Consider the following 27,999-nt stretch of genomic DNA (forward strand, 5'->3'; position numbering starts at 1 on the left):
ACGCCACCCGCACTGGAAAACGCAACAGTACTGGGGCCCGAGGTTCCAGTGCGGGCTGCGTTTTCCAAAGAAGTGCAGGGACTTCTTCCCTGTGTGTCCTGGGGCATGGGAATCCATTCAAATGAATGGGATCTCGTGCCCAAGCAAAACGCGGCCCACACAGCCGCATAGATGTGAACCAGGGGTTAATGCCAGTGACAGGCCGCATCATAGATGGCAGTTTTATTTTGCCTATAGTCCAACCTTAAAGTAAAAAATTGTATTAAAATAAAAAAAAAAAAAAAGAGAAGAAAGGAGGAAGGGAGGAGGAAGAAGGAAGCAGAAAGAAGAAAGGAGGAAGAAGGGAGGAGGAAGAAGGAAGCAGAAAGGAGGAAGAAGGGAGGAGGAAGCAGAAAGAAGAAAGGAGGAAGAAGGGAGGAGGAAGCAGAAAGGAGGAAGAAGGGAGGAGGAAGAAGAAAGAAGGGAGGAGGAAGAAGAAAGAAGGGAGGAGGAAGAAGGAAGAAGAAAGGAGGAAGAAGGGAGGAGGAAGAAGAAAGGAGGAAGAAGGGAGGAGGAAGAAGAAAGGAGAAAGAAGGAAGGAAGAAGAAAGAAGGAAGAAGGGAGGAGGAAGAAGGAAGAAGGAAGAAGAAAGAAGGAAGAAGGGAGGAGGAAGAAGGAAGAAGAAAGAAGGAAGAAGAAAGAAGGAAGAAGGGAGGAGGAAGAAGGGAGGAGGAAGAAGGGAGGAGGAAGAAGGGAGGAGGAAGGAGGAAGAAGAAAGGAGGAGGAAGAAGGAAGCAGAAAGAAGAAAGGAGGAAGAAGGGAGGAGGAAGAAGGAAGAAGAAAGAAGAAAGGAGGAAGAAGGGAGGAGGAAGAAGGAAGAAGAAAGGAGGAAGAAGGGAGGAGGAAGAAGGAAGAAGAAAGGAGGAAGAAGGGAGGAGGAAGAAGGAAGAAGAAAGGAGGAAGAAGGGAGGAGGAAGAAGGAAGAAGAAAGGAGGAAGAAGGGAGGAGGAAGAAGGAAGAAGAAAGGAGGAAGAAGGGAGGAGGAAGAAGAAGAAAGGAGGAAGAAGAAGAAAGGAGGAGGAAGAAAGGAGGAAGAAGGGAGGAGGAAGAAGAAAGGAGGAAGAAGGGAGGAGGAAGAAGGAAGAAGAAAGGAGGAAGAAGAAAGGAGGAAGAAGGAAGAAGAAAGGAGGAAGAAGGAAGAAGAAAGGAGGAAGAAGGAAGAAGGGAGGAGGAAGAAGGGAGGAGGAAGAAGAAAGGAGGAAGAAGGGAGGAGGAAGAAGAAAGAAGAAAGGAGGAAGAAGGGAGGAGGAAGAAGGAAGAAAGAAGAAGAGGGCCCTACTTTCCACACACATTTGTAAACATACAAGCAGTTAGGACACACATTAAATGCTGATGGCGGGACACACAGGTATTCTCACACATGACAGGTAGAAGTATAGGACCGCCATTTTGGTTTCACTTCAAGGGCTTGTTTATACTAGCGGCTGGGGGGTGGTAAAACCTCCAGGTATCATCTTCCCCTCATGCTGCAAAGGCAGCAGCTGGGTGCATGCGTAGGCAATGAGTGTGGCAACAATTATCCTCGCAGTCCCGCCTGCTGGACACAACCCATTTTACTGACTGGGGGGGCGCACTGCAACCCCCCACAACAGTGTGTAATGCATGCGGTTGTGGCACAGGATTTATGGGGTTAAAGCACACCAACTTACTGCCTGTCAAATGTTCTCTGAAGAGCGATTTGAACACAGATTACTTTTCGGAGAGCACCACTAGTGAAAATGAGGCCTAAAGGAATAAGCTGTAAATACTTTTAAGGTGCCCCCCCCCCCCCCATATTTACAATTTTGGGTGTTGTCGTTTTTCGCCAACTCTTAGGCCAGATATATTTGTTACTTACGATAGGACAGTCTTGACTTTTATAGTTCATGGAACTGAGAGATCAGATTTCAGTTTTCTGCATTAAATAATACATGCGGATAATAGTTTTTTTAATTAAAATATTTATTTCAGAATTTTTTTTCCCCACATAATTTCACACATTCCCACTCCGTTTTCATTATTTTGTTTGATCACCCTGGCCAGTGACTCTTTCATCCCACCTAGATGAAAAACTTATCTGGGCAGGACACTAAAATTTATGTGCTGCGTTTTATCTGCCAATGGATTTCTAGCTCTGTTCAGCCAGTCTTGTGATTCGTACACTTTGCCATTTCCTATGTCCTCCTCTTTTTCATTGGACGAGGAGTCTTTCTTGTGATGATGCTCATTCGAAGTACATTGAGCTGGAAGGTGACACCGGAAGCGGTGATAGGAAATAGAGGTGTCACTTCACTGGCTGTGAAGTGTGACAAATGTCCGATTCACAAGACTGGCTGAGCGGAATTACAAATCCATTAGCAGGCAGACGGATCTTGCATCTATGGACATAGCATGTTGCCTGGAGTTCTTGCTTTGGTATGCTTGTATACAGGGGCGGACTGACAACTCATGGGGCCCCCCGGGCAATAGAGGATCATGGGGCCCCTGTGTCCTTGCCCAAACTCAAAAAAGCCTATGAAAAAGGTACCAGGGGCATCTCATGGGGCCCCCTACTGACCCCGAGCCCTCGGGCAGTGCCCAAGTTTCCAAATGGTCAGTCCGCCCCTGCTTGTGTATAATTTTCTTGTGGCCAGACTGAACAGAGGGGTTCTAAAGTGAACTTGTGCTTTGCCTATGAAGGGCAAAATAACAGGTTTACCCAGCCGCTGCTCCCCGGAGCTGCACTTCTGTACCTTCCTTCCTCTCGCCGTCACACCCTTCAGATGCCAGGAGCAAAAAAGAAAAAGTTCTAAGTTGGGGGGGGACTCCCTCCTCACCCCCAGCAATGCTGAAATCTCCCTCTACATCCCATATGACAGTACTAGGTATCTGAACAGCCAATCACAACTGCTGTCATGACAGAGGAAGAGGTGTGAGTCACATGGTCCCCATTTCTGGACGTACAGCTCAAATGTTTGCATCCCTTGCCAGAAATTGTAAAATTTTGGCACAGATATTGAAAATATGACTGATCATGCCAAAAAAAACCCCAAAAACTGTCTTTTATTTAAGAATAGCGACCATATGAAGCCATTTATCACATAGTTTGGCTGCTTTTTAAATCATAAATGGCTTCTATCTGGAACTCAACCATGCAGCTTATTTTTGTTCAAGTATCGTCATATTGTGCTCCTTGAAACAACTGCTCCATCTTTTACCAGAGCAGCCTGTATTTCTCCTGAGGTTACCTGTGGGGTTTTCTTTGTATCCCCAACAATTCTTCTGGCAGAACAACCCAAAATACATTTTCCAGCTCTTGACAATCGCAGCGATACCATATATGTGTATGTTATTTGTTGTTTGTACCCGGAGTACAGCCCAGAAATAATAGTGAGCATTTTGTTTGGGGGGGGGGGGGGGTTAACTTAAAATACACTGGCACTAACTCCAATTTAAAAAAAATTAAAAAATCCTGACCTTTGACCCTGACCTTTTGACCGTGACCTTTAGCCACTTGAGCTCCTGAGGATTTACCCCCCTTAATGACCGGGCCTTTTTTTGCTGTTTGGTGCTGCACTAATTCAACTGATAATTGCGCGGTCATGCAATGCTGCACCCAAACGAAATTTACGTCCTTTTTTCACACAAATAGAGCTTTCTTTTGATGGTATCTGGGGTTAGACGGGATTACTGGTGTATTAGCGGGAAATCTGGCGCTATCTGGGAGGGGCGCTAACACTATCGGAAGTCGCCAGCGACACTGATACAGTGATCAGTAAAAATCGATTCACTGATCAGTGACACTGGTGACAGGGCAGTGAAGGGGTTAACTGGGGGGGGCAGGGGGGGTCAGTGGGTTAAATGTGTCCTAGGTGTGTTCTAACTGTGGGTATGTGCTGTTTTACTCACTGTTTGGATGTCTTCTCTGTCTGGAACGGAATGTGTCCAGGCAGAGAAGAATGACATCATATCCTGTCCTGTGTAAATGTCAACACAGGACAGGATAGGACAGGGACCGATCATCTGATTTCAGCCAGACATCACTGGCTGAAATCGAATGATTGATCCCTCCGGGATCAAATGGTGTCACCCGCGGGTCGGCGGGAGCGCGCGCGCGTCCCCTGCCGGCGAAAACGTCAGGAGCGCGGAAACCGGTTTAAAACGTGGTTTTGCGCCCCAGTGCCGCCCTGCACACGTATATACACAGTGGCAGGGCGCCAAGTGGTTAACCTTGACCTTGACTCAAACACTTACCTTGGCACTAAACTAGATCAAACCTTGATCTAGGTATTTTTCTTTATTTTTTAATATTTATCTTTTTTTTTTTTTTAACAAACATTTTTTTTTCTCTCTATGCCAGGAGTTGCAGAAATACAATGTATATCTCTCCTCCATTCATAGAGAGAGAAAAAAAAAAAAAGGGGGGGGGGGGCGGGCAAAACAGTGACTGATCACTGTGATAGCCAATCAGAGGCTATCACAGCGATCATGTGACTCAGAATCGGGAGTCCTGGGTCCCAATCGTTAGAACGGGACCCGGGGCTCTCAGTGACACCACGGCAGGGGTGGACTGACAACTCATGGGGCCCCCAAGCAACAGGGGATCATGGAGCCCCTGTGTCCTCGCCGACACTCACAAAAGCCTATGAAAAGGTACCAGGGGCATCTCATGGGGCCCCCTACTGACCCTGGGCCCTCGGCCAGTGCCCGAGTTCCCAAATGGTCAATCCGCCCCTGCACGCGCTCCCAGCCGAAAGATAGAGACGCAAATATGCGACCCAATGGAAAAAATCCCAGTTCTGTGAGGCCGCATATTTGTGTGACGTCGGTGCGAAGGTGTTCAATAAAAGACAGTTTTTTATAACGATCAGTCATATTTTCAATATCAATGCCAAAATTTCACAATTCCTGCCATGGATGCAAACTTTTTAGCACATCTGTATTTTTACCACTCCAGATGCCCATATGCATTGGTGGTGGTGGTGGGGGGATGGGAAGGTGAGTGTATGCAGCTGGGGAGGGCGGCAGTCCACCGAACCTGTTGCTTTGCCCATGGCATGGGCCTACTTTCCTAGGCTTGCAACCTCTTGGCAAATATTTGCATTCTCCCTCTCAGACTTCTGAATGTTCATGGATGGGCATAACTAAAACTTCCTGGGAGGAATTGAGAACACACGGGTCCTAGCTTCATCATGGTGTTCCCAGAACACCAGGTTTCCAACAACCACACAGTTGTACCCAGAGGGGTGGGTCTAGTGTCATCAAGCATGGTCATGGTAAAAAAAAAAAAAAAACCCAAAAAGAAGAACCCTTGGAAAGTAGGCTGTGTTCTCTGTCTGTTAGTTCATGCGGACTTTTCAAGTTTGGCTGGAGTGAGTACTTCTCATATAAACTCGATTCCTTCATATTTCACGTTCCCGATCTTTGTCTCAGGAAGGAGCACTCGGCCGTCAAGGATGAAGACGGTGATGTAGGTGGCCACTTGGCCGTTATTCTCTTCCGATTTTAGGGCCACGATGATCTGGTCATCTGTGCCCGGGATGAACTTAAAGGAGGAGAAGCCGTGGGTGGGTATGTGGGTGCCCACGTGGGAGAGGGTAATGTCCGCGAAGTCGGCCGAAGCGCGTAACAGGATGTTGGTACCGCGCTGCTCGTCCTCCTTCTCGCTGTACCTTTCTTTGCTGGCCCGACGGGGCAAGAAGAACCAGCTGTGCAGAGAGTCGCTCCAAGCAGCGGACTCGTGGATCAAGTAACCTGTAGGGGTGCAAAGGAGAAAAGTTTAGACTTTTCAGGAAATATAGAAAAGTCAATTGTTTAGTGAGTTAGCAGGTATACGTGGCTGTACAGAAGGATCGAATCCTTGTATAGAACAGTTGCAATTTGAAGCTGAACTCCGGGATTTTATCTTCGTAACCTCCCTAGCGGTCTGATTATGTCCCTATTTCTGTGCTCAAAGTGGTACATTTTTTTGCATGGAAATATGTTGTTTTTTTATTGTAGGCTGTAATTTTTAGGAATAACTCACTGAAATCTGTCCGGACAAGAGTCTAGTAAACATCCCGGGGATGATAAAATTTGAAACACGAAATCATAAATTATAATTTAATAAATAATAAAAAATAATAATAATACATTTAATTCAATAATGTAATCAAACCAAAAACACTGAAATGTGAAATATAGCGCCAAGTTTGCACATCGCTGAGCAAAGTCGCAAAATCGTTTTCAGTGTCTGATGACGAATTTCCCCCACGAATCATTATCACTCAATTCTGCAAGTGGTTCTGATTTACTATCGCTGTTCCCTAGCCGATCTAAAACCGCTTTTGACCTAAAGGGACGCTTTTTGGACGCCATGGACGTTTCTCAGTTTCCAGGCAGAAAGAACAGTAAAAATGCAGGCAGGGCGCCGGACAAAGCACTCGGGACAAAATGTATGTGAAATGGTGATACAGGAATGTTTTACTATGTGATTTTAGTGTATTTAGTAAATGTCACTTTTAAAATTTTCAAATTTCCCGCCGTTCCGTCCCCCGTACGTCCCGACGCTTGCAGGGACCGGAACACGGAAGACAGATGCTGGCATCGGCCGGAGGACATTGCCGGGGACACTGCAGGGGGGACATCGCGGGAGTGCAGGACAAGGTAAGTGCAGAAGGGATCCCGGAGCAGCGCTGCAGTGTATTCCCGAGTGTATCTCGGGGGGGTTAACGCTTGTGGTGCTGAAACTTTACCCCGAGCTACACTCGGGAATACCGCCAGGGAGGTTAATAAGCTGCCTTGCAGATTTTGCTGCAAAACCTGCTAATCCATAGAGGTCCCCTGCAATACTTGCTCTCTGCCACTAGATGTCACTAATCTTCTGGGTTAAATGACTGTCAGCATCCTACAAACCACTTTCTGTGAGCCCAGGCTGTTGTTGACCAACCAATGGGTGAAGGACAACCTGCGCACACAGTACTTCTGAAATAATGGGGCTCATAAGTCAGGAGTTAGGGCCAGCCCTGACCCCCCCCCCCTCCCCAGCCTGAAGACTGAAGGAAAGGCAAAAGTACAGTTTTAATTTTTTTAGCATGTTGACCACTTGCCCTCCAGAGGATTTACCCCCCTTCCTGACCAGGCCATTTTTTGCGATATGGCGCTGCGTTACTTTAACAACTGCGCGGTCATGCAACGCTGCAACCAAATTAAACTTATGTCTTTTTTTCCCCCCACAAATAGAGCTTTCTTTCGGTGGTATTTGATTGCCTCTGAGGTTTTTATTTTTTGCGCTATAAAAAAAAAAAAAAGACAATTTTGAGAAAAAAAACAATATTTTTGACTTTTTGCTATTAAACATGTCCAGTGAAAAAATTGAAGCAAATCAAATTTAGTCATAAATTTAGGCCAAAATGTATTCTGCTCCATGTCTTCGCCAAACAGAATCCCAATACGTGTAAATTAATTGGTTTACGTGAAAGTTATAGCATTTAAAAAAAAAAAACAAATCCCAGTATATATACACCGCCATTTATAATTTTACTAGTAATGGCGGCAATCAGCGACTTATAGCAGGACTATGGCAGGCATTCTGACACTGGGAGGGAACTGACTTGGTGTCATTGACATCCCCAGTGACACCAATACAGTGATCAGTGCTAATAAAAAAGCACTGACACTGTACTAATGGCACTGGGCAGGAATGGGTTTACATGTGGGGTGATCAAACTGTGTGCGGTTTTACTGTGTGCTGTGTTAGTGTTTTCAACTGTAAGCACACTGCTTTGCACAGCAGAGCCACGCAAAGCAGTGTGCAGGAGCTGACGGGAGAGAACTGTATTGTTTATCATCGGTAATGCTCCGCGATCAACGGGCACCAGCGAGTAATCACCGGCTGGGACCCAAGGCTGCGGATAGTGGCACAACTAGCGTGTGCCCCCTACCCGGAAAAACAAAATGATGTATATAGATAGATAGATATATATATATGTGTGATTTTGTGCACCCTTGCCACCCTATAGCAGTAAAGCTGCTATAGGGCAGCAGGAAAGTGGTTAAAACAGGACTTCACCTAAAATGGAATGTTCCACTTGTTTACATCCACTCTCCTCCACTACCACATTTGGCACTTTTTTTGGAGGGGGGGGGGGGGCACAGGTACCTGGTTTTGACAGATACCGGTTCCATCCGTTCAGATGTGCTGTGGTGATCTGAGCCGGAAGTTGCCCCCCCCCTCCGTGGCAGCCTTCTGGGACACTTCACAGGTTCCAACAGGCTACAGGATCATTCACAAAGCGCAGCATGAAACCGGCTGTGAAGCGGCACGACCTCACTGCCGATTTCCCTCCCTGAAGATGCAGGCACCTGTACTTGAATCAGCTCGGGTGAGGATACCGCTGGATCCCTGGACAAGGAGGTGTCCTGCTATTAAAAGTCAGTGGCTACAGTATTTGCAGCTGCAGACTTTTAATTATTTTGGGAGGGAGCCCGGAGCTCGGCTCTAACATGATATGTATCATATTTACCATATACAGCGCTCTGCCAATTGTGGCAAGTCATTTACTGCTATACTGTGAATAGTATGCTGCTATTAGGTCTTTTCACAGATGAATGAGTCAGGAGGAGAGACTCACTCCCTTCTCTCGGCTCACATGGTGCCTTTATGGATTTTCAATCAGGGACAGCACCACAAGCTATCCGTATTTGTTCAATTCTCTTCTGTACACCCACGGAGCTCCCATTGGAAGGTGAACACATGGAGAGGGCCACTTCACGCCACAGTCCGGCTGCGTTCCTGCATATGCGTTTTTGATGCGTTCATCCCCTCTTTTTTTTCTTCATCCTAAACAGGAACATGTGTGTTCCAGTGCACCTTTTTGCATGTTCCATTACAATTCAGTGCAGAAAAAATTCAGCATGTTCAACTTTTTTGTTTTTTGTACTGGTGTGAATTAGGCCATTGGAACCCATGTAACGTACTGTCCATGCATTTTTGATGCAGAACAAAAAAAAAAAAAAACACCACACTGGACTGCATCTGGTGTGAACTGGCTCTGACTTTAGAACTGTGCCCCCCCCCCCCCCCAGCACACTTTCCTCAGCACTTCAGCAGCCAATAAGATCGCTCTCATTGCATAATTTGATAGGAGAAGGGGGGAGGATCTCAGCTCTTAAGTAGAAATACTCCCTAACATTTAGTGTGCTAAGCACTGTAAAGAGACTTTATTAAGACTGGAGCAAACCAAAATCTGGAGCAATTGTGCAAGGCAACCAATCAGCTTCTAGCTTTCATTTTCAAAGTTCAACTGAACAAGCAGAGGCTAGAAGCGGATTGGGCACTATGCACAGATGCACCAGTTTTAGTGGCTACAGTTGCCAGTTTTAGCTTCCATAGCCACCAGCAGTAATCACTGCGTTCAGCTGGTGGGGAAGGCTCCCTGCCTTGGGGGTGTCAGGGGCAGCATAAACATGAAGCAAGCAGGGTTCAGCGAGCGCTTACAAGAGAAAAGCAGCTATTACACTAACAAGGGAACCATACAACCATCCAAAATGAATCATAAAATATGTAGTGCAGCGCTATAAAAAAAAAATCATAAAATTGAAAAACACCTGTACTAAAATGCATATAAATGGTCAGAATGTCAGCGTAACCAATATTACATATAATAAGGTGTATAAATGGTGACAAGTAGTGTCCTTATCAGCTGTGAGGTATTATTATACAACCAACATCCACTAAATCTGTGGTAAGCAGTACTATTGAAAGTCCAATAAGTGATGAGGGTGGTGGAGACTGAAAAAAGGTGACTTGATTAATCCCAGTGACACACGTGATCCGGAGTTGAGCAGAAATAACGGATAGATTGCACACTCACCAGAGGCGCCATATCAATGGGCATTTATATGGCGCCTCTGGTGAGTACGCCTTATTATATGTAATATTGGTTACTCTGACATTCTGACCGTTTATTAGCAGTATAAACATGGCTCAACCAAAAAATCTTGCAGCCACATGTTCCCGGAGTGCGGGAGGGGCCTGAGTATGAAGCTCTGAGTGTGTTCAGAGAAGGCGCTCCGGACGCCAGCAGCACGAACGCCTGCTAAGTGAAGCCTGACACTCACCCCGCTGCGGATCTTTCCCCGACGGCTTTTGATGCTGGGAGTTCCCGTGGAGCCTTGCCCCGCTGTGTCCCGCTACCCGGTCCGAATGGTTTACCACCGATCCGGGTGACTGTAGTGCCCGGATCGCCGGTGGCTGGGGAATGCAGCCAGACCGAAGCCAGCTGTCAAAGAGGAGGAGAGAGGCGGTGACACGAGGCCGAGATCTGCGGACGAGATCAGTGAGGACTGTCTCCTGGAAGCTGCAGGTAAATCTAATGCACCGGTCATCTGCTTCTGAAGAGGAACTTTGGGGAAAGCCGCTATGGAGGAGAGCCTGAGTCTGACCTGTTATTGAGGAAAAGAGAAACACATGAGAGCACCCGCTGACCCGGTATTCTCTGGTGGAAATAGTCAAAAGCAGCGGTCCTCCTACCAGATGATAGGTCCCCCCTACCGGATGACACCATAGATGGGAATACAATCATAGAAACAATATATCATAAATATGGCAAAAAAATGTGCAAAGTGAATAAATACCACAATACCTTATTATCAGTGAACTGATCCTCTCAGGGATCTACAGTGAGTAGGTAAACGTGACCTCGTCTGGTGTGAAGACCAGGAACCAGTGACAACAAAACGTCCAAATGGGACCATAAAATTGTGAAAATAATAGTAACATGAATCCCTAAATGGGATCAACATACTCATGTGAGTACACAATGGCTAAATTAGGCCACATACATACAGACAGGTGACACTAAGTGAATCCCTAAAAATGGGATCAAATATAACAATGGTGACAGGTGCCGTGATAACACTCCAAGAAATGGTTTCAATAAACAATTAGAAAATTGAAAGAATGTGATAAAATACTACAATCGCATCAACAATCCTTAAACATAAATAATCACATAAAACAGTCAAAAAAAAAAAAAAGGAAGGAAAAGTCCAAAAGTGCGTGAACACCTAAAGTATTCCAAGAGCTTTAGGTGCAAGTGATATTGTGGATGTGCATAACCACTGATTGGAAATAATCCGTGTGTGGCCACATTGCCCCCTCACCTCCTTGAAGCGACCCTAAAAAGGGCCAAATCGCTTATTGGAACTCCGACCGGGGATCTTCTATGATTAGGTTCCCCTTGCGAAATTGATACCCATCCAGACTGGTGATATCCACCTCAGTAATAAAGAGAAGCAGCCAGGTCCCCTCCAATATTGACATGGATAATGCAGCCAGCTCACATCACTCTTTCACCAATCCAAGTAAATCGGCTTCATAGGCCAAAATATCACCCATTTTAGGATACTGCTCTTGCCTTCCTCATAGCAAGAAAGTCATGATCTATACATGCCAAGTAATGTCTGTCCCGCTGTTTACAGTCACCTTCTACTAAAGAGAATTCCACACGGGGTCAGTTCAGGCTCCAGACAGGCCTCGAGTATCCAACCTTACATGGGACTTGTAGTCAAGAATGTCAGAAAGGAGTGTACAAAGCAAGGAACGGTGAACCAGGCGCAGATGGTAGTGCTGAGTTGCTGTGGTTAAGCAGCAGGAAAACTTCTTTCCCCCTATCTATGTGCAGTATCTGACATAGGTATTATGAAAATACGTATGGAGAGAATCACATCCCCTGGACGAAGCCACGTGACCCTGTGGCGCAACGCGTTGGGGAGGGGCACTGACGTCACCACGTACCCGACTCCTACGAACGGCGAGTACAGGCAGCGTGTGTCCGCACGCCGTCCAGGCTGGTTACATCACACTTATTAAAGGCGTTGTATTATTTTTTTTATCTGTAAGTGTAAAATTGGCACCAATAAATATACATTTGAAACTAAGGATAAGGCACTATTCCGCTCTCTTTTTCCTCCTGGTAACACGTGGAGTAATAAGGAGAAAGCAGACATATCTGTTGGAGGGAGGACCTTACCCTGGATCTATCCATAGCAGGATCAGCAGGAGCAAAGAGGCGAACCATTCAGCTTGTTTTCCACAGAGGAACATATCAAGTAACCCTTTGCTTTTTTTGAATATTTCCACTTACAGATCATCCCGGATATGTGAATAGTAAGTTGCAGCAATCACAATAAGCCCCATTTAGATGGGATTCTTTCCAAGATTGGACTTTCACATGTACTGGACATTTTATTAGTTATTTATTTTTGATATATTCATATATATATATATTTTTTTTTTTTTTTTTTTTTTTTTTATTTATTTATTTATTTTTTGTCTTTGTGTAAATTAATGAATTGAATATTTTATATTGAAGTAATTTATGTTAATATTTTTATTTAAATATCTCAATTTATCTCTACAAAGGTTTAATATAAAATATATTTTGCTTGTTTGTCATTTATGTACATATAATGAGGATGTAGCTAGGAGCCTGCGAACCTACCTTCTAATCTCACATCTCATATCCTAAATTTAAAGTGGCACACAGGATATTCCATTATTACGTATGGAGAGATCTTGCGAACCAAAGAGTTGGGTGAAGGGTGCTCTCAGGGACTAAGTGACGTATTCAATTTATACGCCCCCTTTAACCACTTCAAGTCCGGACACTTTTACCTCCTTCCTGTCCAGGCCAATTTTCAGCTTTCAGTGCAGTCGCACTTTGAATGACAATTGCGCACTCATGCAACACTGTACCCATATGAATTTTTTAGAATTTTTTTGAGACAGATAAAACTTTATTTTGGTGGTATTTATTCACCCCTGGGATTTTTTTTTTTTGCTATATAAATGAAAAAGTCCAACATTTTTGATAAGTGTTTTTCTTATAAAATCTTGCAAATAAATAATCTTTCTTCATAAATCTTGGCCAAAATTTATTCAAGTATCTTTTTAGAAAAAAAAAAATAACCCAAATTAGTTTAGAACCAAAAATTATAAATTTAAAAAAAAATATTTTTTACATTTTTATTTAATTTTCTTATATTATTTATGTTTTTTTAACATAGTGTCACCATAGTGACACTGTACTACTTGTGGGGGGTGATGAAGCTTTTTTTTTTTTTTTTTACACACTGATTGCTTTTACACCCATAAAGGCTGTAAAAACAATCATTTCTCCTTCTCTCTAGATGCATTCTTGCAGCCATTGAGAACTACTGTGTGAGCTGTGATTGGTCACAGCTTGTCACATGGTACGAGGCTGTTGTGAATAGCCTTGTACCATGTGATCTCTGATCATTCACAGATTTCACAGGTAGTAAGCAATGATGTCAGAAGTGACATCTTGCTTACTACTGTTCATGTGATCACTGATTGGCCAATCAGTGATCACATGATCGGGACCTTACACAGAGGTCCTGTAAAGTGATCGGTGTTCCGCTGTGTCCAGAGAACACAGTGGGCACAGGATCGCGGTGCCGTGTGCTCCCAGGGAGTGCGCACAATCTAAAATGGCGGACATAGTTTATGAACGGCAACCCGCCCCTACACTGCCACCATCCGGCCGTTTATTTACAGCGGCCGGACAGCAAGTGGTTAAAGTGATTTGAGACTAAACATTGTGTCCCTTAGTTCTGTTGTAACACTGCGAATAATAAACGGACAATTTATTTTAGCCAAACTATAACATGATGAGTAGATCTGCCAAGGGGGGAGGGGTGAAAACCCCACAGTCAAATTTAAATATGAGCACAATTAAGAAGTATTTGCCAATACTGGAAAAAAAAGTCCAGAGAAACAAGAGCTTGAGAAAGATCAGGAAGGAAGGAGAGTATCAGATAAAGATCAAACCGGACTGTCATTTGGAATGCAGGATGGAAATTTGGTTCATGAAACCTTATATTCCGACAGTGTAAAAGAACACAGTATGGTGGGTCAGCAGGAAGTCTTATCCCAAATTCCCACTAAAACCGAGATGGCGGAAATGTTCGCAAAATTGGAAGTATCAATGAAATGTAAAATGGCAACAATTTGCAATGATCTGGGTCGAATGTTAACAAGGGTGGAGGAAGTAGAAGGAAAAGTGGAAGCTCAGGCTCAGCAGATTGGTAATTTGGAACTACAAGCAAAAGATGAAAAGAAAACAAAAGGAATCTAGCATACAAATTAGAAGACCAAGAGAATAAAGAAAGAAGAAACAACCTGAGGATTCGGGGTCTACCAGAGGTTACAAGAGAAGAAGACCTAAGGGTAAAAATATGGAGTGCGTTTCATCCATTGAGTGGAAAATCAGATACAGATCCCTTGAAAATAGAGAGAGTGCATAGAATTAGACGACCACCAGGAAATACATCGGAATCCCTAAGAGATGTGATTGTTCACTTTTATTATTATGAGGACAGAGAAAAAAAATTTGGAACAAATTGCGAGAGAGATCTGAAATAAAATTTGGGGAAACAAAAGTTACAAGTTTTTGTGGACGTTGCCTCCGTGACTCGGTCTAGAAGGAGAATATTGAAATCATTAATGGATCAAATGAGAGAGAAAGATGATCAGTATAACTGAGAGTTTCCAGCATGCCTGATCAGATGGCAAGATGGGAAGTTGGCCAGGCTCAGATTCCCAGAAGACCTCAAAAGATTTTTGTGAAAAACTGGAATTAGGGGTAGTTGAAATAGTGGGGTGGTCAGAGGGGTTCAATGAGATAGTGGACCTCAGAAATTAAAAATGGCAGCAAGTGAACAGAAAGAGAAAGTAGCGACGGAGGGAGCTGGAGGAAGGGAGATAGAGGGGAGAGGCGATTTAGGTAGTGGTGTGGGTTTTTTTTTTTTCTAATTAAATGGTATATTAACCCCTTGACGCCGACGTAACACAAATATGCGGCCTCACGGACCTGGGCTTTTTTCCGTGGGGCCGCATATTTGCGTACCTGTCTTTGTGTTGGGAGCGCGCCCCTCAGCGCGCTCCCAGCACCGAGACCGCGGTGTCACTGAGAGCACCGGGTCCCGTTCTAACGATCGGGACACGGGACTCCCGGTCCCGGGTCACATGATCGCTGTGATAGCCTCTGATTGGCTATCACAGTGATCAGTCACTGTGCAGCCCGGCCCCCTTGTTTTTTTTTTTCTCTCTCTCTCTATGAATGGAGAAGAGAGATACATTGTATCTCTCGAACTCCTGTCAGAGAGAAGAAGAAAAAAAGTTTGTAAAAAAAAAAAAAAAAGATAAATAAATATTAAAAAAATAAAAGAAAAAATAAAAAAAAATACCTAGATCAAGGTTTGATCTAGTTCAGTGCTAGGGTTAGTGTTTAGGTCAGGGTCAAGGTCAAAGGTCAGGGTCAAAGGTCAAGGTCAGGATTTAAAAAAAATTGGTGTCAGTTAGTGTTAATGTCAGTGTCAGTTAGTGTCAGTGTGTTTTAGGTAAAAAAAAAAAGACAAAAACAAAATGCGCACTATGGTTTCTGGGCTGTACTACGGGTACAAACAACAAATAACATACACATATATGGTATCGCTGCGATCGTCAAGAGCTGGAGAATTTATTTTGGGTTGCTGTTTGGTGGTAGGTTATGGTCATAACAAGAAACACATAGCTAAATAAAAAAAAAAGGATTTTTTTTACTATTTTTGGCCAGTTTTCCTTTGATAATAAAAAAAAAATCAGGAGATTTTACCATTTACCACCAAATGAAAGCCCAATTTGTCCTGAAAAAATCAAGGTATAATCCACCTGGATGTGCAAAGTAGTTGTGATGATATGTACGGTTTTGCTATCACATGTCAACGGTGCAGAATTGTGCTTAGGCATTTAGATTTGTTTTACCCTTAGGCGTGAAGGGGTTAAACTATTTTTATACTGTTTTATTGACAACTCGGTCCAATAGAACAAACAAACTCACGGGTCCTTTTGGATAGTTGTCCCCACAATCTCCTGTATATATTGAATTATCTCTTGCCAAAACCCCTGAATGTTTATACAATCCCACCAAATGTGAGTCATGGTCCCTCTTTCCCCACAACCCCTCCAACATAGTGGCAAAATGTCTTCTCTCTGTTTATGTGCAACACTCGGTGTACAGTACCACCTATCTAAACACTTATCATTCATTTCTACTGTGTTTATATTTACCACTCTGTGCAACAACTTATACATTTTATTCTTTTGTTGCTCCATTCATTTGTGTACCCAGCAATCTTTCCAACCTTGAGGGTTAGGGATTAATGTGAATGTACAATATATATGTAAAGCGCTGCGTAAAATTGACGGCGCTATAGAAGTACCTGAAATAAATTAATTTTCAGACATGAAAAGAGGAGAACGTTCAGAATACGGTGACTCAGGCCATGATACATACCAAAGTGGAGGCTTCCATCACAGATACCGTTTCCAAATGTTTGTTAATCTGGTCCCCTTGGATCGACCACTTTCTCCCTGCAGGGTTTGATGAATCGCTGCTCCTCCCCTAATACCCTTGTTTCCCAGGTTACCCCATATCTTGGTCCGGTCCCTTGTCCCCCCTTCCTTTTTCTTTCTTGGAAGTCACACACTCTGTCCCTTTCTTCCCCTCCGCCTCTACTCCTTCTCCCTACCTTTACTCGGGTTTTCCTTTTTTACTTGCATTTGCAATGTTTGTACTACTACCCCTACAGGCCCTGTGGCACTTATTTTGTATTTTTTATTTATACTGCGAATGACATTTGCATTTTTGCTGTCAACCCCAAACTCTTAACCACTTCCCGACCGGACCGTTGCATATAAACGGCTAGACGGTGGCAGTGCAGGGTCGGGTGGCCGTTTATAAACGGCCTCCCCGCCCCCTGCTTGTGCGTGCTCCCTGGGAGCGCGCAGCACCGCGATCCGGTGCCCGCTGTGTCCTCCGGACACAGTGAAACACCGATCGTCGGACAGGACTTCTGTACGAGGTCCCGATCATGTGATCACTGATTGGCCAATCAGTGATCACATGCAAAGTAGTAAGCAAGATGTCACTTGTGACATCATTGCTTACTACGTGTGAAATCTGTGCATGATCACAGAGGTCACATGGTACAAGGCTATTCACAACAGCCTTGTACCATGTGACAAGCTGTGACCAATCACAGCTCACTCAGTACTTCTCAATGAGTGCAAGAATGCAGACAGAGAGAAAGAGAAATGATTGCTTTTACATCCTATATGGGTGTAAAAGCAATCAGTGTAAAAAAAAAATCTTCATCACCCCCCACAAGTAGTACAGTGTCACCATGGTGACACTGTACATTCCTCGGGTGACAGTGTGTTAGAAAAAATAAAAAATAATATAAAAAAATAAAATAAAAATGTAAAAAAAAATGTTTAAAAATTATAATTTTTGGTTATAAACTAATTTGGATTTTTTTTGTACTAAAAAGATAACGGAATAAATTTTGCCAAAGATTTATGATGAAATATTATTTATTTGCAAAATTTAAAAAAAAAAAAACACTTTTTTTCAAAATTTTTTCACTTTTTCATTTACATAGCAAAAAAAATAAAATCCCAGCGATGAATAAATACCACCAAAATAAAGCTTTATCTGTCTCAAAAAAATGATAAAAAATTCAATTCGGTACAGTGTTGCATGACCGCGCAATTGTCATTCAAAGTATGATAGCGCTGAAAGCTGAAAATTGCCCTGGCCAGGAAGGGGGTAAAAGTGTCCGGTCTGGAAGTGGTTAAAACCCAATAAAGTGTTTGAACAAGAAAAGAGGAGAGCATACCAAGCCTATGAAGTCCTTGGTAGTAATTAAACCCATGACCTCCGTGCTCCAAGGACAGGGAACTGTAGGGACACTCTCAGCCATATGATCACATATGAAGACCCACCATTATTTTTCCCTTCTTGCTCATTTACCTGGTGGATGAATCCCAGCAGCTTCTCGCAGCGAGTTGTAATTGGAAACCCAGCTATAGTGACGAACATCCCCGTGGGGTCCAACCACCTTCACCCACTCCGGGTTTTCATTCAGCACCTTCCCCGTTGTTGTGGTCCATTCCTTCCCCAGTCCACCCACATACAGAAGTTCATCCTTTACTGCCAACCACTCCGCCTTAAAACCTGGGGAAGAAATAAACACAAAAACCCAATGACACTTAAAGGGTGAACGCCCGGCAAACTGCCAAATACAATAATTACAGCAATTTTATCTGCCAAAGGATTTGTATTTCTGTCCATCCAGTCCTACGTTTTACAGAGCTCTGCCACACAGCACAGTCCTGTCTAACAGGGTAAGAGCCCCGATTTTTCTCTGCAGCAGTATGAGAACACTAAAACCGTCCATAGATAAATTGAATCTTGCCCCATTCAGCAGGGACCAGCTGAGATTCGATCCATCTATGGGCAGGCTGGTTGTACTGAAGTATAACCAGATGGATTTTTTTGCATGCGATCACTGCTGGCGGCAACGATTATGGTGTTCTACCTGCAGGGTAGGCTCACTGCCAGCAAAATACAACAGTGCTGAGGGAGGGATCCCCCCCCCCCCCCATCAACAGTGACTGATGGTGATGGAGAAATCGGGCAAAGAAAATTGAATCATGTATGGCCTGCTTTACAGGTCTCATCTCTCTCCCACCCTGTGACTGGACAGTGAAAGGTGAAGCAGCAGACGGATCATCTCTCTGTTGTCTCCTCCTATCAGCATTTTCATTGAAGCACATGAGCCCTACAGCACAACTGACTGGCTTCTTTGTGCTGCTTCTCATTCTTCCAGTCTGAGCTTTGCTGTACAGGGATTTTAAGAGGCTGATACCAAGTCATATTCAGATACTTACACAGTTATCTGTTAGCATTGGTTCTAGCTGGCCCTGTGGACTACAGGACACCTCCCTCCACCTGTCCTGGCAAGGAGGAAAATGAAGAGGTGTTTTGTAGTCCTAAGATACTTTCTGTCCTAGGTTGTCCTGCTGCTCTATAAATACAGTACAGTGAATGAGTGCTGTCAGCCTAGAACATGAAGCTTGTTACTGGCAGGGTCAGCAAGTGAAAAAAGCCTGTGAAAAGAAAACTAATGCAGCCACCACAACTAAGGACTGGTAAGCTGCAATATATTACATTGTTGCTCTTGAGTTCACATACATTTTTATTGCCTCCCTTCCATGCTGCTTATATTCACCTCTTCTACCCCCAAGGTAAAAAGAAATATCTTGTACTTCCAGGTATAGGGGAGCATGTGATTTACTCCCCTTCCTCCAATGATGCAGCACTGGGTGCTTGAGCAGCCAATCACAATAAGCCAGTACTGTCAAGCGGTCCTTAATCCTGGCTGGCCATAGATGGATCAATTTTTTTTTGATCAGCCAGTGAATGACTCCCTCCATCCACACAAGCCAGTTGAATAGAGGAATCCTCTTCACTGTGCTATTGAGTCCTGACCGGGGACTCCTCCACTGTCAGAATACAATGATCAGAACTGCAACTGATTGGCTGCATGTCCAGATCGAAGGAAAATCTTCCAACAATGCCATTTGGGAGAGGCAGATCATTAGATTGCCTTCTCTTAAGAGGAAACAGTCCATCTATTGGCAGCTTTAAAGTGAACCTGTCCTTTACGGGTTCATGGCAAAGTAACACATTCATTTAAATGAACCAGCGGCCATAGTGCCCTTTCCCTCTCTCTGGATCTGCTGATCCATTCAGCTGCAGGCAAACATCTGGTACTATGGGGGACCACGTAACTTCCTCCCACAATGCAGTGTCGGATGCTTGGTAATTGCTGCACTAGCACAAGGGAACTCTGTGCAAGCCACAGTCATGGCACAAGGTTTCCTCTCTTTGATATGGAATTAAAGCGGAGCTCCACCCAAAAAGGGAATGTCCCCCGTCAATTGGCACCTTTGGGGAGCGAGGGAAGGGTACCCACTCCCACTGCGATCGCCTAGGTGATCGGAAGCAGTGGTGGTCCTCCCCTCCTCCCTCCCTGTAGTCTTCTGGGACACGTAACAAGTCCCGGAAGGCTAGAGGGCCATTCACAAAGCGCAGCGCTTCTTGCGCATGCGCAGTGGGCACCCGGCTGTGACGGTCGGGTGCCCACACTGAAGATGCCGGCACCAGGAGAGAAGACGACTGGTGAAACCAGTGGTGGTGAGGACACCGCTGGACCGAGGGACAGGTAAGTGGAAAGTCAGCAGCTACAGTATTTGTAGCTGCTGATTTTTTATTTTCAGGTGGAACTCCGCTTTAAAGGGGTGGCAAGGCAGATGTTCACAGCAGTGTATATTCACAGTCTATCAAGGTATAGACAGCTAAGGGCAGTTAGGGGAATTTGCTGCTTCAACAAGGGCTAAGCACCTGTGCACTTTCAAGCAGATCTCACAGTAAAATGCAGTGTTCAGCCTACATCCCCTTTACAAATTGCTACCTAATAAAAAGAAAAAAGTTGGATTAAATAATGACCTTGTCTTCGTCTTCCACCTGCATTGCCTAGGAGGCGGGGTGATGTCATACTCCTAATGAGAAGTTCCTGGGGAACAAGGAGCAGTCCAAATCTCAAAAAAACATGCCCCATCTCCGTCTGAGATTTGGTTCTCGTTCATACAGGTGCATAGACCTCTGTCTCTGTGCAGAGCATTGCATTCATGCACCCGGAGAACAACAGATGTCCTGTGCAGCTGCATGCAGTCAGTCTGTCAAAATCAATGACAGCGTGGGAAATGCAGCAGCTGTATGGATCTTCTGGCACATGCCAGTGTTTACATTCGCACAGGGATGGACGCACAGCTCTCTACATATCTATAGCCATCCAGGAAGATCGGTCAACATTGATTTCAACAGACTTGCATCAAAGAACACCTTTCATGGTCAGTGTTTTCATTCAACCAGTGGGTTGAATATAAAAAAAAAAAAAAAACCTCACCCAATGGCCCCATCCATACATTTGAGGTGGATAGGGGAGTCCTCCCCACTGCACTATCGCATTGCATTCTGAGACTCCCCCGCAGTCAGAATATACAGGTCAGCGCTGCAGCCTATTGCCTGCGGCGCTGATTGAGCAGTTTTTATCCAGCAGGTCGGATGAACAGAAGTCCATCGGTATATTGAATTCTGTCCAACTACAGTGGCCACGCATAGAACGAAAATCATCCACTCCCTGCTGAACCGGCCAAATTTAGATCTATGTATGGCCACTTTGGGTGTATAATTTAATCTGTTTTTTCTTATGGTAACATTTTTTCAACTACTATCAGGCAGTAAATTTACCAAAGGATGGAGGAGGGGAAAGATGTGTTCTACTTACCTGCTCTTTGCAGTGGTTTTTCACAGGACAGTCCCGATCCTCCTCTTCTCAGGTTCCTCTTTTGTGCTTCTGCCTCCTCCCCCTTGAGCAGTACTTGCTCCTGTACCCCATTCTCTGCGTCCATAGGAGCGTGGCTCAGGCTCGACCCCTGCTCCCTCCTCAGAGGCTGAGATTGACAGCCAATAAGGAGGGAGAGACCCAGGAGATCCGGGGCTCCCATGCACATCACTGGACTGAGAACAGGCTCGGATAAGTCTTAGGGCGGCTTCTGCACACTGAAGGTTTTTTACCTTCACGCATATTTCTTTTTCTTAATCACAAACATGTATACTTGCTTGCTCTGTGCAATGCTTTTGCACAAACGCAGCCCCGATCCTCCCCTGGTCAGGTCCCCCACTGGCTCTCTTGGCTCCTCCCCCCATCGAGTGCCCCCATGGAGACACTTCCGAGCCGGCTGTGTGTGTCCATAGACACACAGAGCGCAGCTCAGCTCGCCCCCCCACTCGCTCCATATTGACTGACTGGCTGAATGGCTCCCGCTGCTGTCTCTATGCCTATGGGAAAAGAGAAGGCTTCTGCTCATGTACACAGGGCTGGATGGACATCAGGCTCAGGTAAGTATAAGAAATAGGGAGGGGGGGGAATGCTGCACTCTAATGCAGAAAATGAATTAAGGTAAAAAACCTCCAGCCTTTAGAACCACTTTAAAAGCCGGCCTTTACTGCTTTAAGTTACTGACCATCCTTTCTGCTCTTCTGCTACATGACACCACCAATATTTTTGCTGCACATGCCATAAGCAACTATCATGGGAAGAAAGGAAGTCCCAAAATGTTTGAACTGGGCTCCCTAATCTTGACAGGCAATCCCAAGACAACTATTAAAAAAAGTAAATACCTGGAGAATTGAGAACGACCAAAGCATCAGCGTCAGGTTCTCTTTTAAAGGACTTACCTTTATCTACTGTGCCATCACCATCTGTAAGTATAACCCATGGCACTGCCTTGCTCCCTTCCAGCCGGTAGACCACCCCGGTGCGATCATCCACCGAGTATAACTTCCCATTGAACACTATTAACTCAGAGAGCTCCATCCCACGTCCTTTCTCCGCCAAGTGAGTCTCTAGGACTGTGTTTTCCTTGTCCCATTCCACTTCAACCCGGTCCCCGCTATCATACAGGGTCAAGTGGCCTTTCTTTAGGTAGCTGAACCACGTGCTGTCTTTGGTGCTGCGAGACTCAGTGTCCAAGTCAGCGATGATGGCGATCTGGTAGCGCAGTCCGTCCAGCAACCTCTGGGGAGGGGTGAGAGGGTAGGTGTCGTTATAAAGTTCTCCTGCTAGAGGTTGGACCAACCGCCAGTTGTGGGCGTTGGGCACTGCAGTGCGGGCATACGTAGACCGGTGGAAGCATAGCAGCAGTAGGAGCAGCGCCAAGACCACCCCGAAGAGCAAGATGGCACGCCAGCGTGGCCTAAAACGGGGGTCTGCAGTCTTTGTCATGGAGGCCAGAACGGGAAGGCCACCCACACTGATGCGCAAAGGGCTCATAGATTCTTTACATTCCAGTAGTGAGTAGGAAGTCATAAGGCATTGGTGTGGTCAGCCAGACCCTGTTTAACAAAGGCCAAAAGGATTAGTATTAGTGTCTTCAAAAAACTCAACAATTGCATTCCTACTTCTTCAAAAAATTATCACATTTTGTTTTCTACAATATTGAGTTCCCCCTCTTTATGTAGGGCAGCCTTTTCAAACTCTTTAACCCTGGAGAACCCTTGATATTATCAGGTATCAGGGAACCTAACCCTGCTAAAATAAAGTCATTGAGGGATCAGTGGAAAAAAATGCCTTGACCTTGGTGGTCAGAGAAGAATGTCCCCCTTATAGTGTTGGTCAGAATGCCATCCTTCTGGACTGCTAAACAGATCATTGGGGTTATATTGCTGGCTCTGTTAAGTGGCAATGAACCCAGAGTTATCTCGGCACCATCAGATGAGAGGTCAACCAGCAACAACTCAAGGAACCCCTGGAAAACACTTGAGCAGTGGTCTCCAGCCCACGGGCTGAATATGGCCCTTTGCTTGCCTTAACTGGCCCTTGGGGCACTGTTATTCCCTCCGATATGAGGCACTCTTACTGACACCATCGATGGTTCACCATTTCTTCCAATGACCCCAACAGTGGGGCACCATTTCTCCCACAGACACCGACGATGGGGCACTGTTCCTCCCTCCCACAGACACCGACGATGGGGCACTGTTCCTCCCTCCCACAGACACCGACGATGGGGCACTGTTCCTCCCTCCCACAGACACCGACGATGGGGCACTGTTCCTCCCTCCCACAGACACCGACGATGGGGCACTGTTCCTCCCTCCCACAGACACCGACGATGGGGCACTGTTCCTCCCTCCCACAGACACCGACGATGGGGCACTGTTCCTCCCTCCCACAGACACCGACGATGGGGCACTGTTCCTCCCTCCCACAGACACCGACGATGGGGCACTGTTCCTCCCTCCCACAGACACCGACGATGGGGCACTGTTCCTCCCTCCCACAGACACCGACGATGGGGCACTGTTCCTCCCTCCCACTGACAACGACGATGGGGCACTGTTCCTCCCTCCCACAGACACCGACGATGGGGCACTGTTCCTCCCTCCCACAGACACCGACGATGGGGCACTGTTCCTCCCTCCCACAGACACCGACGATGGGGCACTGTTCCTCCCTCCCACAGACACCGACGATGGGGCACTGTTCCTCCCTCCCACTGACAACGACGATGGGGCACTGTTCCTCCCTCCCACTGACAACGACGATGGGGCACTGTTCCTCCCTCCCACTGACGACGACGATGGGGCACTGTTCCTCCCTCCCACTGACGACGACGATGGGGCACTGTTCCTCCCTCCCACTGACGACGACGATGGGGCACTGTTCCTCCCTCCCACTGACGACGACGATGGGGCACTGTTCCTCCCTCCACACTGACAACGACGATGGGGCACTGTTCCTCCCTCCCACTGACAACGACGATGGGGCACTGTTCCTCCCTCCCACTGACAACGACGATGGGGCACTGTTCCTCCCACTGACAACGACGATGGGGCACTGTTCCTCCCTCCCACTGACAACGACGATGGGGCACTGTTCCTCCCTCCCACTGACAACGACGATGGGGCACTGTTCCTCCCTCCCACTGACAACGACGATGGGGCACTGTTCCTCCCACTGACAACGACGATGGGGCACTGTTCCTCTGCCTACTTGACGCAGGCATTATGTAATGTTTTTAATCCCACGACCACCAAGCTTGAGACATGGTCTATGCCCACCAACAATGGGGCATTTTCTACGCCCATTGGTCCCACTCCAGTCCCGTAAAGTCTGAAGGACAGTAAACTGGCCCTTTGTTTAGAAAGTTGGGAGACCTCTGCTCTTGAAGAACCCTGGCTGAAAATGGCTGGTGTAGGGGGTGTCAGTTCACCTCTTCATGTTTTCCCTTTAAATACATATATGCTCTTATGGAAAGATTGTTGGTGAAATGAAAGGTTTGGCAATGAGTTTTCTTTAAATGGGAGAACTTTCAATCACAACTCTCCTCTCCGGAGGATAATGATGTTGGCTACTTCCTCCTGTTCAGGAGATTCAACCACGTATGTTGAGGAGGAAGAATTTCCTTTAATATCAATGGTCACCTTTTAAAAGGATGTTCTAAAAATCAAAACACACACACATGGATCTACAAACTTCAAAGATGAAGGAACTCCTATCACCAAACCAGGCGAGTTGTCCCTATTGATCTGTAAATTCAAAGAAAGGCCATTCCATGGAGACTGAAAAACTAGTTTATCAAGCAAACACGTAACAATGGGTGTGACAGACTTCTTAGACATTCAATGAGCTCCACCTAGATCCTTTCTATTCTTCTGACCTGATATTGACACAGCAAGGCAAACACCCTAATCACCTGTCCTGCTGTGGAAGAGGAATTTCATTAGACATTAGACTGTGAAGGTAATGCCATTATAAAGGTTCCATTGGTAAAATATAAATTCGTTAGTGTAAAGAGAGAGAGAATATCAATAGATCCAACTATCCCCCGAGTCACACCTACAATCCAATCTACCCACGCACATGCCAATAAATGGAAGCAATGCAGTGGTCACACATCAATGTCCAACAACCAGTCTGTGTAGATGGTAATGGTATCTCTTGTGACACCGCCATCGATCTCTCAGTGATTGCTTACTCTGCCCGATTATCTCAGCCATGCTTGAAGAGTTGGCCACACTGTCTGTGCAAATACTGGAATGTGTTCCGATAAATGTAATACAACCTGGAGGCGCTTTACTGGCAGCCTCTCCGGCAGTTATCTGACCCCTGAAAGTAAATATGAAGTTGTCACAGTAAGTATCACGGATGTAGCAACTTTACTGCTGTAGTTTTTGAAGCAGAAAGCAATGTCATACCCTGTCTGTATCCCCCGATGCCTATCCTCCCTGCAACCCACTGACGCCTACCCTGCCTACAACCCCCCCAACGTCTACCTTCCCTGTATCCCCCGACACCTACCCTTCCTGTAACACCCAAACACCTACCCTCCCTCAAACCCCTAGCCTCCCTGTGAGCCCCAGACACCTACCATCCCTTTGAGCCTCAAACACCTACCCACCTTGTAATCCCCAACACATACCCTCCCTTTGAGCCAAAAGCACCTACCCTCCCTTTGAGCCCCAGACACCTACCTTCCCTTTGAGCCTCAAACACCTACCCACCTTGTAATCCCCAACACCTACCCTCCCTGTATCCCCCAAACATCTACCCTCCATGTAATCGCCAGCATCTACCCTCCCCAAACATCTAACCTCCATGTAATCGACAGCACCTTCCCTCCCTGTAGACCCAATACCTATCCTCCCTGTAGACCCAATACCTATCCTCCCTGTAACGCCAGCACCTACCCTCCCTGTAGACCCAACAATCAGCTTCCCTGTAACCCCCCCCCCCCCCAACACATACCTACCTGTGAGCACCAAAAAAAACCACCCTATAACCCCACCATTAACTTTCCCTGTAATCCCAACACTAATCTTCCCTGTAACCCAAACAACTACCCTTCCTGCAACCCCCAAAAGTTACCTACCCATTAGCACCATAACAAACCCAGTCTATAACCCCACCATTAACGTTTAATCCCAACACCTATTCTCCTTGTAATGTCAACACTAACTTCCTGTAGACCCAACACATTCCAACCCTGTATACCCCAATGCCTACCTACCTGTAAGCACCAAAAGAAACCCACCCTTTAATCCCATTAACCTTCCTTGTAACCTCAATACCTAACATCCCCCCCCCCCCCCCCGTGCCCTGGCTCCAAATTGTTCTGCCCTAACCCTTCCCAGACTCTGATTAAATGCTCCCAGAAAACTTCTGGATGGGGCCATTAGGTGTGTCCAGCAGTTGATTACCCATCACCTCCAGTCAACAGAGATTTCCATTTCCAGGTTCTCTTGGACTTTTCCGATCCCTCCATAATCGCCATTTCCGGAAGAATGGAAGCCTGGTTTGGGGCTGCCATGACCCCACCAGTTCCGGGTTCCCTCCCCTTCCAATGGCCGCCATCCATCGCCTATGAGGGCGCAGCACAGTGGCTAAATTGTTAGCACTTCTGCCTGGCAGTACTCGGGTCGTTGGTTCGAATCCCAACCATAGCCCCACCAGCCTGGAGTTTGCATGTTCTTCCTGTGCTTGCGTGGGTTTCCTCCCACACTCCAAAGACATGCTGGTAGGTTAATTGGATCCTGTCTAAATTGTCCCTAGTATGTGTATGTATGAATGTGAGTTAGGGACCTTAGATTGTACGCCCCTTGAGGGTTAGGGACTGATGTGAATGTACAATATATATGTAAAGCGCTGCGTAAATTGACGGCGATATATAAGTACCTGAAATAAATATTTATTACACAGGGATGGCAAGACTGGCTCAAGGATTCACGGAAAAAATGAGATAGGAGTGAATTCAAGGAACCCCAATAATGAAGAATCCATTTTATTTGGGACGACCCTTCATAGTTCGATATGGGGTCCCCAATGTGCGCAGTATGTACAGCACACATGGGGCCTGGGGGTGAGGGGGCCCACTGTGCACTCCCTGCACATACTGGGGGTGCTGTAAGAGCTCCTGCCATACCCATGTACGCTCAGCCGCCCCAAGCTGACGCGTTTCTGGAGCCACCGGAGACCAACTCGCCATCCCACCGCCGTCTGACCACCCCGAAGAACCACCGATCACCACATTCAGATAACTTTATCACATTGCAACCTTCCAGAGAATTCAACAAATTACATTTAAAATAACCCCCTCTTCCCCCCCCCCCCCATCTAATAGAGATCTGTACACTGAGGGTCACATCTACCATCCCTGGGGGTGTCCAGTCTACACATCACACCGGGGGGACCGGCTACTCACATCTGATCTGGTCCCGGACAAATCCGATCACCGACCCATCACCACAATCCAGCAATGCCACTGCACTTCCTGCTTCCACAGGAAACTACACCTCCCAGCATGCTCCAGGCCAGCAACCTACAACTCCCAGCACCGCCCCCTCCACAGGCTCCTGTCCGCCACCTGCTGGTTATGGGCGGATCGGCAGGCCGCGAGTGTAAGTGATTATTGCCGTCACCGCTGCCCTTCTATGGGCTATAGAAAACTACATCTCCCAGAATGCTCCACGCTCCAAGCTTACATCT

The 27,999-nt window shown here is 46.0% G+C and overlaps 1 protein-coding gene across 1 annotated transcript; it reads right to left on the reverse strand.

Moving 5' to 3' along the window:
• Positions 1–1,959: 1,959 nt before the first annotated feature.
• CANT1 (calcium activated nucleotidase 1) lies at positions 1,960–27,818 on the reverse strand. Its single transcript, XM_089672196.1, has 4 exons — positions 27,716–27,818; positions 22,191–22,847; positions 17,856–18,059; positions 1,960–5,751 (listed from the first exon to the last, which is right to left on the reverse strand). The coding sequence occupies exons 2-4, from the start codon at positions 22,819–22,821 to the stop codon at positions 5,381–5,383; spliced, it is 1,206 nt and encodes a 401-aa protein (XP_089528322.1). The 5' UTR covers positions 22,822–22,847; positions 27,716–27,818; the 3' UTR covers positions 1,960–5,380.
• Between the last annotated feature and the right edge of the window lie 181 nt (positions 27,819–27,999).

The sequence above is a fragment of the Staurois parvus genome, unplaced genomic scaffold (assembly GCF_062004578.1).
Source record: "Staurois parvus isolate SC_StPar_1 unplaced genomic scaffold, SC_StPar_1.0 ptg000003l, whole genome shotgun sequence".
Lineage (NCBI taxonomy): Eukaryota > Metazoa > Chordata > Amphibia > Anura > Ranidae > Staurois > Staurois parvus.